Genomic DNA, 17,783 nt, shown 5'->3' with positions numbered 1-17,783 from the left:
TACATATGAAGTTTTGGGTCCATGTACCATCCCACAGACTACCTTAATAAACCCGTACATATGAAGTTTTGGGTCTGTGTACCATCCCACAGACTACCTTAATAAACCCGTAGATATTAAGTTTTGGGTGCGTGTACTATCCCACAGACTACCTTAAGGAGGATCTTGTGCTGTCACATATTTAAATGATAAATTGAATGTATGTTTGGATTATTATGATCAATGTCTAGAAGTTTCTATAAAAAAAATCAACAACATCACAATAATAAAGGAAGAATGAAATTTATGAGAGAGAGAGAGAGAGAGAGATTCATATGATATAATTTATACATTCCTTGTGGTCTTCTATATCACTGTTAAAATCTTTATTCACTTATTCATGTCAAGTACAAGTCTGAAAGATATCGGTCAAAACTGAAGATAATCTCTCAGTTCTTTTATATGATAATACATCTACATGCATTGTTTTACACATTCAAGTAGATTACAAATGATTCATAGCAAATGATACATCAATCATCCCATCATATACTTCCATTTTTGACCAAACATTTAACCAGACAGTTTTTGTAGGCTGTGTACTTTTCTAATATGTACTGATATGATATTTCTTTCATTAATGTTTATATGTTTTGTACTTTATTGTGAACATGTAATTTGAATGCGTAGTTATTTTCTTAAAAAGTAAAATCAAATTTAAACTTTAATCAAATTTGTTTAGTTTATTTTTTCCTAATATTATATCTGCTTCTGTGAAATTAAAATGCACAATGTGTATACACCATTCAACCACCTGAACAATTGTATCCTAAACATTTTAGCAATATCGTAATCATACAATAAATAAAAAAAGGAAAAATAACCCATCTAATTCTCATTTTGCCAAAATAGAACAGTCTGTATATAGAATTCTATGGAAAATTTTCAACTGAAACCATTTAAGATATAGTTTGTACACTTACGTACCTGTATATATTTGTTTTGGGGTGGGTTTTTTTACAGTTAAAACACTTGTCTGAGTTAAGATCACGCATCAATTTATCTTGTGCCTTTGATTACGAATTATTTTTGCTAAAAACCGATAAATACTGAATGTCTCTTTTATTGAGTGAGTAATACATTATTATCTGAAGCTTCTATATTTTAATATTTTTATAGCACCTATTTACCTCCATACTGTATAAAATGTACACATTGATACAAAAAGAATTAAAACTAATAAACATTGTTGCACATGAAATCCCCGACCATATTTACTTCAAAATTCCACCAATGTTTATAGACAATGTTGTGATCTCCAACTTTAATATAAGCACTGAATTACACTGGATGTGACCTCTGACTTTAATATTAGCATTGAATTAAAATGGATGTGATCTCAAACTTTGATATTAGCACTAAACCAAATGGGCTGTGATCTCCGCCTTTAATATTACCACTGAATCAAACCGGCTCGGCTAAAACTACTTGCCATGATTGGGGCTTGTTTTGTTCTTGAACTTTTAACCAACTAAATAAAACATTCTGCCAAATACTGTTGCTCAAATTTCTAGAAATCATTAGTACATTAAATTCGAAAAACCAAAGTATCCACTAATTTTGGATATGTTTGAATTAACATTTTATGTCCGCTTAGGTATAACAAAGTCTACACATCCATGTTGCTTTTAATACTGCCAATATATTTTAATATTAATCTTTTTCAATCGTTCTTTGGGATATTCTTGAGTACGAACTAGTCTTGTATCTGATCATTTTATTCACAACATAAGAAATGGACACAGCAAGACTCTTTATAACAGTAACTTTTTCCAAAAGGTATCAAAAATTCTCCTGGACCACTGTAAGAACAAAAGTTTAATTTCTTCAATTTGTCTTGATAGTTAAATTCTATTTCTCCTCAATTTGTCGTGAATCAAATGCGAAGCAGTGTGAAAATGCCCATTTGCCAATTTCATGAATTTCTCTGACAGAACTCATCTCTGTCATTTTTTTCCCTCCAAACCAAACAGCTCTAGTCATTTCAATGCTAAGATATTTGCATAGTACTTCAATGAATCTAAGGTAGCTATCAAAGACATTTCAGTAACATCTAAAACAACTGAGTTATCATCCGCATATTGGAATAAATATTCTACATTATAAACTTGTATACCTTTCATATTGGGATTTAGCTTACATATATGTCCTGGAATCTCAGCACATAAAATGAAGTTATATGGCAATAAGGGATCACCTTGACAGCAACCACGTTCAATAGGAAATCATTGTGAAACTTGATTATTCACATTGACGAATGATTTGATATCCTTGTAAAATATTTTCTAACCACGGGGACAAAATTTTAAAACTGAAGAACTTTATATGTAAATATCCATTAAATCAAATTTAAATTTTTTTCAGACTTGACAAAAAGATCAGGAATATCATTCTCTTCTGCATATTGATTCATATTATCAATATCATAATGCTTACGTTTCCCCCTGCATATTGCATCATATTATAAATATCATAATGCTTACATTTCCCCCTGCATACTGACCAGAAATGAAGCCCGTTTGATTATGGTTTATCAATTTTGATAAAAAATCTCTTAATTCTGTTCACAATAGTTTCCAGATGCAAGTTTATTGGAAGTGATTAACAAATATATAGGTATCCAATTCTTTCTTAATAATTTACCCTTACTGCCTTTTGGAATACAAGTTACAACAAATATATTGGTCTCCAATTCTTTCTTAATAATTTATCCTTATTGCCTTTTGGAATACAAGTTATAATTCATTCTTTCTGATGAGTTGATAATTCGCCCTTATGAAAACAACACTTTATATATCTAGGAAGAAATAAACTTAAATCTTTCCAAAAATAACCTTACAAATTGTACGTCAAAGCCATCTGAGCCTGGATTTGTATAGGTTTTCATTTTTTAAGAAGACACAGTAATTCATAATAAGCAATTTAACCCATAAATTACATTTTATTGAATTAAGTTTAGGTAATTAAAATTGCAGTAAAAAAGATTCCTGTTGCTACCCGCTTATAAGTCAAATTAAAAACAATAAAGATCCTGATCTGCCATAGCATAATGAACCTGCAGACCACTGTATATGTTGTTTGTTCTACTGATTATTCATAACAAACTACACAGACCCAGGTCTGCTGGTGCATAATGCACTGGCAGGTCTGGGTATGTGCAGTTTGCAGTTGGACTCGATTTATAAGCAAAAGTATATAGTATTAAAACTTGCCTCTTCTACAAATCTAAATTTATAAAAATTTGTATAATAAGATTTAGTTTCACTTAATATTTCATAATTAATACCAATATTTTTCTTCTAATGAAGCCCAAGTTTTAAAACATTTCCTATTTTCCAAATTAGAGAAGTACTGTATTACACTTCTCCTTTCTCAATCCAAATCGCTTTGAATCTAATCCTGTCCCACACCCCAACTTTTTATCTTTTTAATTCCTCATATTTATATTGGTCTAAATATTCTTTAGAATATCTCTGGTCTTCCTCCAATGTATTTAATTCATCCATTAATATTTTCCCTTCTATCAGTTCTTTCTATATGTAGGGAACATAAGAAATGATAATGCCTCTAATTTCCATCAATAAAATTATGTAAGAGTTTGTTACAAGTGGTTAACTGTATTTCTGATCGAGGGACATCACATTAAATTCTTGACATGTCTATGCTTTATTTTGACCCACAATTTTGTCCTTCAATCAAGTCATATCAAAAGATTGATCTTACCTCAATACCAAATTGTTCACGTCAGTTCACATGTCGTCATGAAGAATTCTAATCTTGCCAGCTTAAGTGGATTTTTGTGTCTTCAATTAAATCTTTTCTTTTCCCTATTTAACCCTCTCCAGATATCACTTAAATCAAATTCATGTCATTCCTACGACTTCTTTTCTAGCTTTAGGATTATTTATATGAACAAGGTTTTCATTATCAGCGTTTTTAACTAGGTTTTAATTGCCAGATATAATTACATAAGCATTTTGATGTATGTTTGAAAATGTACTCACTTCCTGAAATCTCTTGACATAAAATTATGGTGAATCAATTAGGACTATACAGTTTAACCAATATAAACTGTTTTTATTCTCTTATTACATCTAAACTTAACTTATTTTCATTTCTACCTCTTACTAATTTGTTTAATTTATACTCAAATTATTGCTGAATAAGATCACAACACACAAGGACTGCCAGTAAATGGAGTTTAAGAAACATTCATATCCACATATGAAAAAAATAATTCCTTGTAAAGTTTGAAAATGTGCATCTTGTAAAAAATTACATTTACTGTGTTTTTGCCTTAAGAAAATTGAGAAAATCATACTATTTTGGTAATCCCCAAAGCCTTGACAATTTACTGATATTAGTACATTATCATTATCTAAGGTATGTTATGAGGAAATGTCTTCATGGGGAAAAAAAACTATTTTTTCATAATAATATTGCAGAGATGAGGAGGTATTAACAGCTAAATATAATCTACAAAAGTGTATTACACGAGTCCAAAATGGCAAGAAATAACATTAAAACAACAACACAATTAATTAAATAATAACAATCATACCAACTGGATAACAGAAACAGGATAAAACCATTAATAAATCTTCTGAAAGCTCAACAGCATCACCGCCTAATACTGACTAACAGTGTATGGACAAAGGGAGCTAATCCAGATATTGACTGTGATGTGTTCTGTATATCATAATCAATTTCATATAATACATGTATTTAGTTAAAACTATGCCAAATAAATCTGAGATATCTGAGCTAACCACTCCTGCCTAACCACTCACACCTAACCGCTCCTGACTAACAATAAAAAATACCAAATTTATATTTAAAAAAAGCCTGTTACATACAACATGATTTCAATATAATGTGATGGAAAGAGGTAAAAAATAGCAACAGAAAATGGAGGCCCATTAGGGGATAAAGGTATAGAAGCAAAGCGGAACTAGACAAGATTTGGGGGAAAAGAATTGCCAAATTGAAATAATATTTATTTTTATTTGCAGAAAGCAGGGCAATGATCATTACCTGTAACTAAATTGGAGCATGTATTACAAAGGTCATCTATTTAGAAAAGAAAGGTAAAGGCATTATGTAAGACAAATATTGACATGGAAAAGCTTATATTTACACTCAGTAATTTTATGCTTTAGTAGATTAGTACTATTCCATGGAAGAACAAACTCCACCTTATTTTAAAAAATTGTTTTACTTTCCTTATCCATTTGCTACCTCATCCCTCTTGTTTTCCATGACTGGTGGAAAAACTGATGCAATCCTCAGACACTTGGGTAACTCATACTCAGTCTCTCTATCTTCCGAAAAAATAATCATGTGATGATCGATTTGGGTCCAGATCATCACTGGGGAGCCTGTGTGCATTAGACAACCACATGTTTTCTAAATATTATGGACCCAGTCTGACTATCTCTTTAAGGAAGCTTCTAACAACCTGGTAAATATTTTCTTAATTTTCTTCACGAGCACACAGTACACAGCAGTATAAAACTTTCTTGAGTGTTTTTCAAAGCTAAGAAGCCTCTTTCCTGGCTCCTTCACATCATTATCTACTTACACATCTTCACATCATTATCTACTTGGACACAATTTCCTTTACTGCAACTTCTATTCTCTTAAGTTTTTCCATCTCAAACTCCTCAACCTAGTCATATTGGTCTTTAATTCAATCTCTCCTTTACTTATTCTACCTCCCCCTGCACAGCAATCTAACAGCATCAAACTCAAAGATCTTGAACTAACTTATTAAAGTAACTTAGAAAGTAATACTTCACTTGTATTGTCAAGATTTTTTTCAATATTTGTAAGCAACTCTTTGATGATCACAGTTCCAATTTGATCCTCCTCACTTTAAATTTGATAAAAAGTATGGGCTCACCTCTTGTATGGCAGGGAAAATTGGCTGTTGAGGGATTCTACCTTACACCTGAAAGAGTACTGGAATCTTTGGTAGTAGATTTATTTGAGAAAGATATATTCTTTCTCAGTTATTCAATGAATGACCTCATGCTCATTTAGTTCATATACATGTATATCACTATGGTAGATAATCATCACAACAAAATATCTTATGATAACAGTTAAACTGACTAATTTTATGGTCTCCACTATATCAGCGTACAAAAACAACTGCACACATGAAAATTTTCATTACTTTTTCTTTAAAGGCAATGGTTGGAATATGTTTTCACCTGCTGAAAGGATGCACTCTTGCATGGTCAATGTCAAACTGGAAGCCCTTAGGTCATTATTATTATTTAAAAATTGTACGATCATAACTTGAGGTAGATTCATTGATTAAAATTAACATGAAGGACGGTTAAATTATACTTGATAAAAGAAAGAAATGTGTTCTTAAATCAGTATCCATGAAATAGACTTTATATATCTGTAGATTTTGCAGTTAGTAAGCTTGAACATATTTTATTTCCACAAAGACTAATATATTTCTTACAAGAATGGGATCCGAGCTGATTGAAAGCTCCATCCTTATATAATACAATAAGATGGCAAGTAGTGCATAATCGGACAACTGCTTCTATTTCACAATACAATGTTCACCATTATTAGCAACAACTGTACTTTCTGGCTTTAGTCTATTTAGAAGGATTCCCACTTACCAGTAGTTAAAATATATATGGCTGACCATCTCATCATGGAAAGATAACTGGAAGGATGCTCCATACAAAATTAAATGACAAAAGATTAAAATGCTACTACAATGCAGCAAAAGAATGGTATCCTTGCTCTTCTGTACCCAATTTCAGCCACAGAAACAAACTCTAACAATCATTTCTGTAATCAAGGGTCACTAGACTCAAAGCAAGAATCAGCCGTATCCATATTTCTTTGGCACAATACCTTTCCTCTAATTTAAAGTAACAAACACTAATTTATCGGGTTTAAAATGCAAAAGATAAAATAACAATGCCAAGAACATGCCAATTGAGGACTTGATATTCTCACATTCCCATGTGAAAGGTCACAGTTTTGAGTGTAAAAAAATGAGGGAAATATATATATCTTCCATTCTGTGTTTGCTGTCTTTAGCCACATGTATTCTGTCTTAAATCACAGGTCTGCTGTCTCTCATCCCATGTCTGCTGTCTTTAATCACATGCCAGCTGTCTTTTTAATCACATTTCTGCTGTCTTTCATCCCACATCTGCTGTCTTTAATCACATATCTGCTGTCATTAATCTCATGTCTGACATCTTTTATTCGATATCTGCTGTCTTTAATGATGTGTCAGCTGTTTTTCACCCATGTCTGCTGTCTTTCATCCCAAGTCTGCTGTTTGTAATCATGTCAGCTGTATTTCATCCCATGTCTGCTGTCTTTCATCCCATGTCTGCTGTCTTTAATCACATGTCTGCTTTCTTTTATCCCATGTCTGCTATCTTGAATCAAATGTCTGCTGTCTTTCATCCCATGTCTGCTGTCTTTAATCACGTCTGCTGTCTTTCATCCCGTGTCTGCTGTCTTTAATCACATGTCTGCTGTCTTTCATCCCATGTCTGCTGTCTTTAACCACATGTCTGCTTTCTTTCATCCCATGTCTACTATCTTTAATCAAATGTCTGATGTCTTTAATTACATGTCTGCTGTCTTTAATCATATCTGTTTTCTTTCATCCCATGTCTACTATCTTTAATCCCATGTCTGCTGTCTTTCATCCCATGTCTGCTGTCTTTAATCACATGTCTGCTGTCTTTCATCCCGTGTCTGCTGTCTTTAATCACATGTCTGCTGTCTTTCATCCCATGTCTGCTGTCTTTAATCACATGTCTGCTGTCTTTCATCCCGTGTCTGCTGTCTTTAATCACATGTCTGCTGTCTTTCATCCCATGTCTGCTGTCTTTAACCACATGTCTGCTTTCTTTCATCCCATGTCTACTATCTTTAATCAAATGTCTGATGTCTTTAATCACATGTCTGCTGTCTTTAATCATATCTGTTTTCTTTCATCCCATGTCTACTATCTTTAATCCCATGTCTGCTGTCTTTCATCCCATGTCTGCTGTCTTTCATCACGTCTGCTGTCTTTCATCGCATGTCTGCTGTCCTTCATCCCATGTCTGCTCTCTTTCATCACATGTCTGCTGTCCTTCATCCCATGTCTGCTGTCTTTCATCACATGTCTGCTGTCTTTCATCACATGTCCTTCTACTGCAATCATTGAGCAGACAACACTTTACATCATAACTTGAATATTCTTGCACAATAATAAAGATACCCACTGACTGCAACACGTTCGCATCCTAAAACTTGCAGCAGCTGAAGCAAGTGTCCTGCATTTTTCACTGATCGACTTAGCTACAGGTAGAGATTTTCTATAGTCTGGTTTCAAGCTGAAAAGTCATTGTTGTAATTATTCTCTTCATTATTGCTGAGAGGAAGATAAATTTGAGATCAAAGTGGAATCAAGGTCTTCAAGTGTATTGTTTGTCTGCCTTGTTTGATCTTAAGGATACAAGTGTCTTGTGCCTGATGCAAAATTCTGACTATTGGGTAGATTTTCATATCCTGCACCGATGAATATTAAAGATTCTATATGCAAAAGGAAGGGTTTCTCTATAGTCTGTTCAAGTTATGCATATAATGTATTATAGACACCACAGAACAGGAGAATGTGACTCAAAACAAAGTAATATGTTGAAACTAGTTGAAATCTTGCATATTTTAGAGTCAAAGAAGAAGTCACCAGATGATCAAATGATGCAAAGAATACTTGAAATAAGATTAGTCAAAATCTTGTCATTATAAAGTTGTACAATTCATTTAAATCCATTGTAAAATACAGATGTAATTGTAAAGAAAAAATGGAAAAAGGTGATTCTACAAAACTTTAAAATACAATTTATTTTGATGTTCAAACTCATACCATATTTGATCAATTTTCACTTGTGCAGCAAATTTGGTTCAAAGCATACTATATATACTCACCTATATGTCAGGTCCAAACAGCATAGACTGACTGGCAGATCAGGGTCTATGTTGTTAATTCAAACAAACTCACTGATCTAGATCATCTGGCATCTGATGCAATGGCATATCTTGAACTACAGTTGGATCTAACATGTACACAGGTACCGTATGTACTTGCTTATAAGTTGAATCAAACTGCAAACAAACATCCCAATCTGCCTTAACATAATGTACCTGCAACTCAGGGTCTATCTTGTTTGTTCTTCTGATAACTCCTAACAAACTGCACAGACCCAGATCTGCCAGTGCATTATGCGATGGCAGATCTGGATCTGTGCAGTTTTCAGTTTCACTCATCTCAGAAGCGAGTATGTATGGTATGTACATGCTTTTAATATAATTATTTGATGATGCTAACAATCCATGTCATCCAATATCTTCATCCAACACACCAAATATGATTTAAAATCCTAACAGAATAAAAACAGAGTTATTGTGCAAGAGTAAATGTGAAAATCAGTGTCTGTAATGTCATCAAATTCATCAGAAATCCAACTAATACAAAACTTCCATTTGATTCAATTTCAATATGAATACATGAGTTATTGTATGGCAAAGAAACAGGTTCCTCTGACAATTAGGGACCATGACACCTGCAAATGACAATGTAGAACGCTAAAAGTTGTCAATTGTGGATGAAATTAAATGAAAATAAATAGCATCAAAGTAAAACAATGAAAGTTGGTACAACAAACAATCAGTAACCAAAATTCATGAAACAATAATGCAGGATCCTGGAGCTGAGGTCATTCAAAATATGATCAGTACAAAGCTACACATAAAGTTGAAATACTTTAACAATCAGATACTGTGCAGAATGAAGGCAGGCCAGACAACCATGCTTCAAAACTCTACCAAATGATTATATATAGAATGCAGAAACATCTGAACTCATCCGATATCTCATCAAATATAAAACTTCATACATCTGGTGGAAATCCAATAATAACTAAGTTATTCTGCAGAAAGAAAAGTGGTACAGACAGATGAACCAAAAGCTGTACAGATGTATACATGCAAAGTCCAACTGAACATCCCTCATTTTTCCACCAAGAATGAGTGGGATAAATATTCAGGGCCAATATGCCATGGCAAGAGGCACAATCTTGTGGCAATTATCAGGAATTGAAACTAATTATGTTATTGATTTATAACATAATGAACATGCCAAATATAGCTACATTATTTAAATCATTTTAAATTCATAATTCATATGTAAAATTCACATTTTATTCTCATTTTCAACAACATGAACTTGAAAATCTCAAGCTAAGTCCTCAAAATTGCATTTTTCATCGGGTGAATCTTATGGAAAGATTTAAATGATTTCTCTTATGCAAATAAGGGGTATGCCAACATGTATGAGAATCAATGATCAGACTGATCAACCACAATACTACAAGACTAAACTATCCAGCGAAGTACAATTATTGCAAATAGGTTCCATTTTAAATTTATGTGCTCATTACCATAAGATATTTAAAGCCTGATAACACTGATGAAGTTATTTCCACATTCGTTCAGACTGGCCACTAAAAGTGCACTGATGCCAACTGATTGACTTGAATTTAGACAGAAAGCAGTTCCCTAACCAGTGGATATTTATGCAGTTCAGACCATCCTGAGATCGTGTTCTTAGCAACTTCATCATCCATATCCGTGAGTTCCCGGATGTTTATGAAAACATCAAGCATTTTGGCAAGTCTTCCAGAATTTTTCTCACCCTTCTTTTCTAATATGTACATAAGGCACTCAATTAAGTTCCACTGAACTTTGGACACTTTCTCTGGACACTGGAGCTCACACCGGTCTGAAAATGAGGAAAATTACACTTGCAATTTCAGTGATACATCATGGGTTTATGACCTAAATTTAACAATGGTGATCATTTGATGTTGCTGCTCAACATCAACAACATCATCAACATTAACAACATCATCAACATCAACAGCATGATCATGGTGTTGTGAGACAAATTTTAGATGCTGTGTTTCATACAAGATAAAGCTTTTCAAGGAAATGTATTATATGACTGTTTTCAATTATGGATGCGGTAAATGTCATTAACAGTCTAATTAATTACCACTAAAAACTAATTACTTCAACAATAATGTTAATATAGTCACATTCAATAACATTCTGTCTGAATTCTAATTCACATTTTATTGCTAAATATGCCTTGTAATAGAGAAATGAAGACATGTGTGTGTGTGTGTATATATATATATATACATACATACATACATACATACATACATACATACATACATATATATAGACACACACACAATTGGGATTTAAAAAAACAACACAAACGCCAAAAATTCTGTGCAACTAGTTTCGCATTTATGCTTCTTTAGGCACGAAAAAAAAGTTGAAGTCTATTCCACAGCTATCTGATAGCTCAATCCTGGTATCATTAGATGTAATATCACTATATACCAACATTCCACATGCAGATGGTATTGAAGTGTGTAAATATTTTCTAGATAACAATGCTAATAATATCACACTATCTAGTATAGATATTTGTAAAATAATAATACATATCTTGGAAAATAATTATTTTCAATTTAATAATATAAATTACATCCAAATAATGGGTATGGCAATGGGTAGTCCTATGGCTCCTTCATACGCTTCCCTTTTCATGGGTAAATTAGAAAATGATTGTCTTCAAAACAAAAAGTCAAATCTATTTGTTTGGTTTAGATTTTTAAATGACATATCGATGATTTGGAACCACTCATCAGAAGAAATGAACAAAATTCATTAATCGCCTAAATCATTTTCACCCAATGACTAAATTTACTTATACTACATCTAGTGCACATGTTTCATTTTTAAATGTAAATGTATTAAAAAATATTGATAACTGTCTCTACAAATATTCATATCAAGGAAACTAATATCCACCAATATGTGGAATATTCTTCATGTCATCCCATGTCATGTAAAAATGGTATACCATATAGCCAGGCCAAAAGACGATGATGCATTATTTCAGATGATTGTCAGTTACAAAATTCGTTGAATAAATTACATACATATTTCCAACACACATAATTGATTCTGTGCTGAACAAAGCCTGTAATATTACTCAACATGAGGCTTTAAACACAGCAGAATGTAAAATAGAGAAAAATATAGTTCCTTTCACAATACAATATAATCCTTCATTACCTAATATAGGTCGCATAATTAATAAATATTATAGTCTCCTAAATTGATCAAATAAAACCAGCATAAAATCACTTTACAAAAAATAAACCAATTCTCGCTTATAGAAGGCCCAAGAATTTGCAGGATTTTCTAATTAGAACCAAACAGACAGAAAATAAAAAAGACACTTTTCATCATCTAAATGTAACAGACACCGGTGCTCTCAATGTGCAAACATAAGAGAAAGTACTTCTTTCAGTAGTGCTAATACAAAAGAGGTATTTTCTCTACGTGATAACACAAACTGCATATCAACTGATGTGATTTATTTGATAACCTGTAAAAAATGTAGCATGCAATAGGCTGGACAAACACTTCAACAAGTTTCTAAGAGAATGAATAATCATTGCTTTCATATAAAAAAATTATAGAAATCCTCAGTTTTCCTCTAATATTTCAAAACACTTTAACACCAATAATCACTCTCTACTTGACTTTTCTTTCATGCCAATATATATTGTGCATGGTGACATGAATAGACTGATAAAAGAAACTTATTGGATTCATAAGTTAGATACTTTGTATCCTAATGGCCTTAATGCCAATGCACAATTTAAAATCGTATAATTATTTTTTTAATTATGTTTTTGTATATTCTTTACAACAATATAATTATATGTATGACTGTCTGTCTCTATTTTATTCTATTATATGTATGTATGTATATATATATATATATATATATATATATATATATATATATATATATATATATATAGATAGATAGATAGATAGATACATAGATAGATACATAGAGTGAAAGAGACACAAAGAGAGGGTTTATAGAAGATGTTAAAATTTGTAAATAAATATTGTTCAAAAATGTGTCCCACAACAGGAGAATAGGACCAATAATTTGTTTGTAAAGAAAATGTTTTCCCACAATACCTGCAAATGTAAGAAAATTTTTTCCCACAATACCTGTAAATGTAAGAAAATGTTTTTCCACAATACCTGCAAATGTAAGAAAATGTTTTTCCACAATACTTGTAAATGTAAGAACAATACCTGTAAATTTAAGAACATGGCCTGTAAATTAAGAACATTTTTTTATCCACAATACCTGTAAATGTAAGAAAATGTTTTTCCACAATACCTGTAAATGTAAGAAATTTTTCCCACAATACTTGTAAATATAAGAACAATACCTGTTAATGTAAGAACAATACCTGTAAATGTAAGAACAATACCTGTAAAAGTAAGAACAATTCCTCTGAGCACAGCCTCTTCCTCAAAGGACAGTTTAAGATTTTGCAATTTTCTGGCATACTGGAATTTCATGGCAAGGTAATCTTCGCCCACGATATGTTTGATTTCATCAAAGTGGTACTCCTTCCCCCACATTGTGGCAGCAATATTCAGGTCTGTATTCACTCCTCGGTACCAGGATAACATCCCACACTCAAACCGAGCAGCTAAAATACAGAAAACTTCACTTAGTTTTCAGTTCTATGAACGCTAAAGCATGTGTGTGTGTGTGCGTGTGTGTGCATGTGTGCGCATGTGTGATCTTGGAGATAGGACCCCAAAGCTGAAATGCAACACTTTGTTCATTTACCTTAAATGGCTCACAAGTCATACAGTAGAAGGGTATGGGGTGAACCTTGTTGGGGTGGGGTTACTATAGCAAACATCAAAGTGCTGTTGTACTTGACAAGTTCAGAAGGTAAATTATTTAAAGAGACTTTAATGATTAAAGCTTGGTATCTAGCTTGGTAACAGACAATGCACCCGAATTGTCATTTAATGTTAGTTTGCAATCAAAACTCATCTATTCCTCATTGCTCCATTGTTTTCAAATATCATTTCAGATATAATTATATCTGTGATGAGAGTTACATTTTATTACTACATTTAATCGTGCGTTTTTTCCTTAAAACATTTACAATTTGTTGCAGAGTGTAACAGATATATGAGACTGCATGGGTGTGACTGAATATTGAACAGAAACAGGTCAGGCTAAAACAAGTCACTGACACCTACTTTTTGTCATTTGCATTTAGTCTTTGGGTACTTTTTATGTATAGTGCAGTTCTCTACACATTTTAAGATCCATTCATCCTGATGGACTGAGAGAGTGAGCATACAAGGAAGAAAATGAAATAGCCCTAAATATGGAAACACAAATCTGAATAACATATAGAAGGGCAGATATATTTCATAAACAGGAAAAGAAAGTAGTTCCGAACATGATATTGTGTTGTGGTGATAAAAATGGCATTAAAACTGTGGTAATATCAATTTGTTCCCACTGATTCATTTCATTATCTCAATATAAAATACATGATAAACAAGTATATAAAGTTTCATTCCTCAAACAGCTTGAAGGTTGTGGAGCAGAAAGGACAGTATGAAGGAAAACTTAAAATATTGAGCCATGACTTTCACCTTGAAGATGGGACCCCCAATGCACCATCTATTGATGATGCGGGGCCCCAAATGGCTGAGTGGTCTAAAGCGCTCACCATTACGGATCACTGCCATCTCACCTCTGTCTGCGTGGGTTCGAGTCTCGGGTTCGGAATATGTGGGTATGTGAGAAAGCTTGCCAGTAGCTTCTCGTGGGTCGGTGGTTCTTTCCGGGGTTTTCCCGGGTTCTTCCTCCACCATTAAATACTGGCCACCATGTATAGCCTATCTTGTGCTGAAAAATAGCGTTAAGCCCTACAAGAACAACAACAACAACAACAACTACTGATGATGCATAAAATTACCAAGTTTCATTCCTTAATCTCTAATGAATTTAAAGTTATAGAGCACAAGCAAATGCATGATGCAAGGAAGTACATAAAAAGAGATACTATGTCCGCCTCTTTCTATGACAAGGCAGGTGGCACTAAAGTTAAGTTATTGTCTATTTTTACTTGATTGATAATTCTAATGGAAGCATGACCTTGGAATAATTTTTCATAATGTTGAGCTTCAACTTCAACTGTGATAAATATTAAAGGCATAATTGATCAAAGTTAGATAAACTATTCAAAAATGTACTAAACATAGGTATACCAGTAATGAAAACTAAATTTGAAATGTGTGTCAAATATTTTAAATAGAATTATTCAACAGGACAACTTTATCTTCTAAAAAAAAAACAGGAGTCCCATGAAGGGACTGATTTTTACTGGGTAAAAAGATAGGTCAGGAATTCAAGGTAAGATCATTTATTCCTTTTAGCTGTCAAGCATTGAAACCATCTCTGATATTCTTCAGTGAGAACAAGATTTTCAAATTGTCTGTTGTTGTACAAATATTGCAGGTCAGCTTGGCATCATTTTCATTTAGGTCAGTCTCTGACATAATTAGAAGTTGTTTGGTTGTTGTTGTTGTTGTTGCTGTTGTTGTAGGGTTTAATGCCATTTTTCAGCACATGATAGGCTATACATGGTAGCCAGTATTAGTGGTGGAGGAAGAACCCGGGAAAACCCCAGAAAGAACCACCGACCCACGAGAAGCTACTGGCAAGCTTTCTCACATACCCACATTGGCTGAATCTGAGACTCGAACCCACGCAGACAGAGGTGAGATGGCAGTGATACGTAACGGAGAGCGCTTTAGACCATTTGGCCACTCGGGGCCCCCGAAGTTGTTTGGTGAGAACATAATGTCATAATGATTATCATCCAATCAATAGTGACAACATGATTCATAAGACAGCTGTTGTCATAGCCATATTGCTGTTGTTCTATTTTATTGGAAAACACCAGATTTTTATTCCAGAATATATATATATATATATATATATATTTTCCACCTAAGGAACAATATATAAATGACTTCAGAGTATATCAGAGTAATCTAATTATAGATTAGACTGTTTATCTACTGCTAATCATAATGGAGACTGGTTGCAGTGCTATAGGAGTGGAGTGATTGTGACCATACACTGAATTTAGAAATATGTACAATGAATTTAGAAATATGTACACTGAATTTAGAAATATGTACACTGTTTACAGGAATGTAGCAGGAATACTGTACTGAAAATACAATTGTTGTTAGGTGGGATTATTACAAGTTAACATCTTGCTCTCAGGTGATGTAGGTTGTAAATGAGGCTCTGCTGAGATTCCAAATCCTGGATCAGTGTTTAAAGCAATAGTGGTGGTCTTGATGGCCTAAGAACTGCAATCCTTTGTACACTGCAACATATGTTCTCCAAAACTGCTCAGGATATCAGATAATTGTGGAAAATGGATTTGATAACAAGTCATAAGTATATTTCTGTGTTGCAATATGCATTAGTTTTAACAACAATTTATCATACTGTTTTCTATTGAAGAATTTTTTTTGAAAGAATATAGTTATTGAGGCAGTAATTTAACATTGCTGTGACAATAAGACAAGGCAACATTCAACTTTTTAAAGTCTTCATTAAATTTACCTTTTAGCAAATTGGATTGGTCCTCAACTGGAAAAGTGGAAAAGCCTGGCACAGACTTGGCAAAGCTGACAATGCGGGTAATCTTGCTGTCCAGATATGCCACGAAACACTGGATGACTTCATTTCTGTTATCAATGTTGATGCCAGTGTTCCTGTAGAAGTCTTCATACTCCTGGTCTGTCAGAGTGGTTATATCGCCAAAAAGCTCCTTTTTTAACTTGTACTGCTCCTACAAAAAGATGGACAAATTGGGGATGGTCCCCTGTCAAAGGGACTATTGGCTGAAAACAAGTCTTTAAGGACTTTGAAAGAAAAAGTGCTTGTCTGAGCCCCTTTTTCCCCTTTGATTGAAAATGTCCATATCATGTTGATAGTTCATCAAAAGAGAGAATAAAAAATAATACCAATGTCTCAAAAAGTGTTCATATTTTTAATCCTGTATCAGGTTTGGAATGAAAAGTTTTGGAATTATATTTACAATAAATTTTGTTCTGTTGCCAATTTAAATCCATTTGGTTGACTTCTTAATAAATTCTCAGACTTGAATAAGATATAGTGATGAAGTTATGTCCCTTTGGTCATATGATGCCTTGCCCACTCTTGTCAGCTAATTTCTTCACTGGACTAACAAAATCTTATGGATGTCGACAGCGGTGGATCCCGAGGGGGAGGGTGGACAGGGGATAGACAGGCATACACCACTCCAAAAAAAGCAAAAACTGAATGCAAAAGAACTATAAAGTTTTCTTTATGGTTGGAAGGTTAAAATTATCCCCCAGAAATGCATAAAAAGTAAGACCTTTGGTGGCTTTGCCCCCAGAGCCCCCACCAGAGATTATGTCTCACAGACTCCTCACCTGCTTGTTTACACTCGCCATAAATGATACTGCTGGATCTGCCTTTGTTAAATCTCAAGGGCTGGGTTTAATTAGCGAAACCCATGAACGTGCTTCATTTTCAAGGAAATGGCGGATTAGATTCATTTCTGCCTTTTGTTAAGATCAGCTTGATCATAAAAGATTCAGCAAATGTTAAAATGTTTTTGCTGTTGCTTGTGTAGTCTTTGCCCTTTTGCAAAAATAGGAGTCATGACAAAACTTATTATTAATGACATGACGTATTACATTCA

General features: G+C 33.3%; 1 protein-coding gene across 3 annotated transcripts in view; it reads right to left on the bottom strand.

Moving 5' to 3' along the window:
* Positions 1–402: 402 nt before the first annotated feature.
* The window catches only part of LOC149806315 (nuclear receptor subfamily 1 group D member 2-like), a 41,044-nt gene continuing 23,663 nt past the window's right edge, over positions 403–17,783 (bottom strand). For all 3 annotated transcript variants that reach the window (XM_089951500.1, XM_089951507.1, XM_089951510.1), the window contains exons 4-6: positions 16,655–16,883; positions 13,464–13,688; positions 403–10,861 (exon numbers count right to left, since the gene is read on the bottom strand). In XM_089951500.1, coding sequence (XP_089807626.1) covers positions 10,620–10,861; positions 13,464–13,688; positions 16,655–16,883 — 696 coding nt within the window. In that variant the 3' untranslated portion in view covers positions 403–10,619. The remainder of the gene's footprint in view (positions 10,862–13,463; positions 13,689–16,654; positions 16,884–17,783) is intronic.

This window comes from Sinohyriopsis cumingii, chromosome 1 (genome assembly GCF_028554795.1).
Source record: "Sinohyriopsis cumingii isolate HCF-2022 chromosome 1, ASM2855479v2, whole genome shotgun sequence".
NCBI classification, from domain to species: Eukaryota; Metazoa; Mollusca; class Bivalvia; order Unionida; family Unionidae; genus Sinohyriopsis; species Sinohyriopsis cumingii.
Note: the sequence above shows the minus strand (reverse complement) of the source record. Positions and strands in the feature narration are given on the sequence as shown.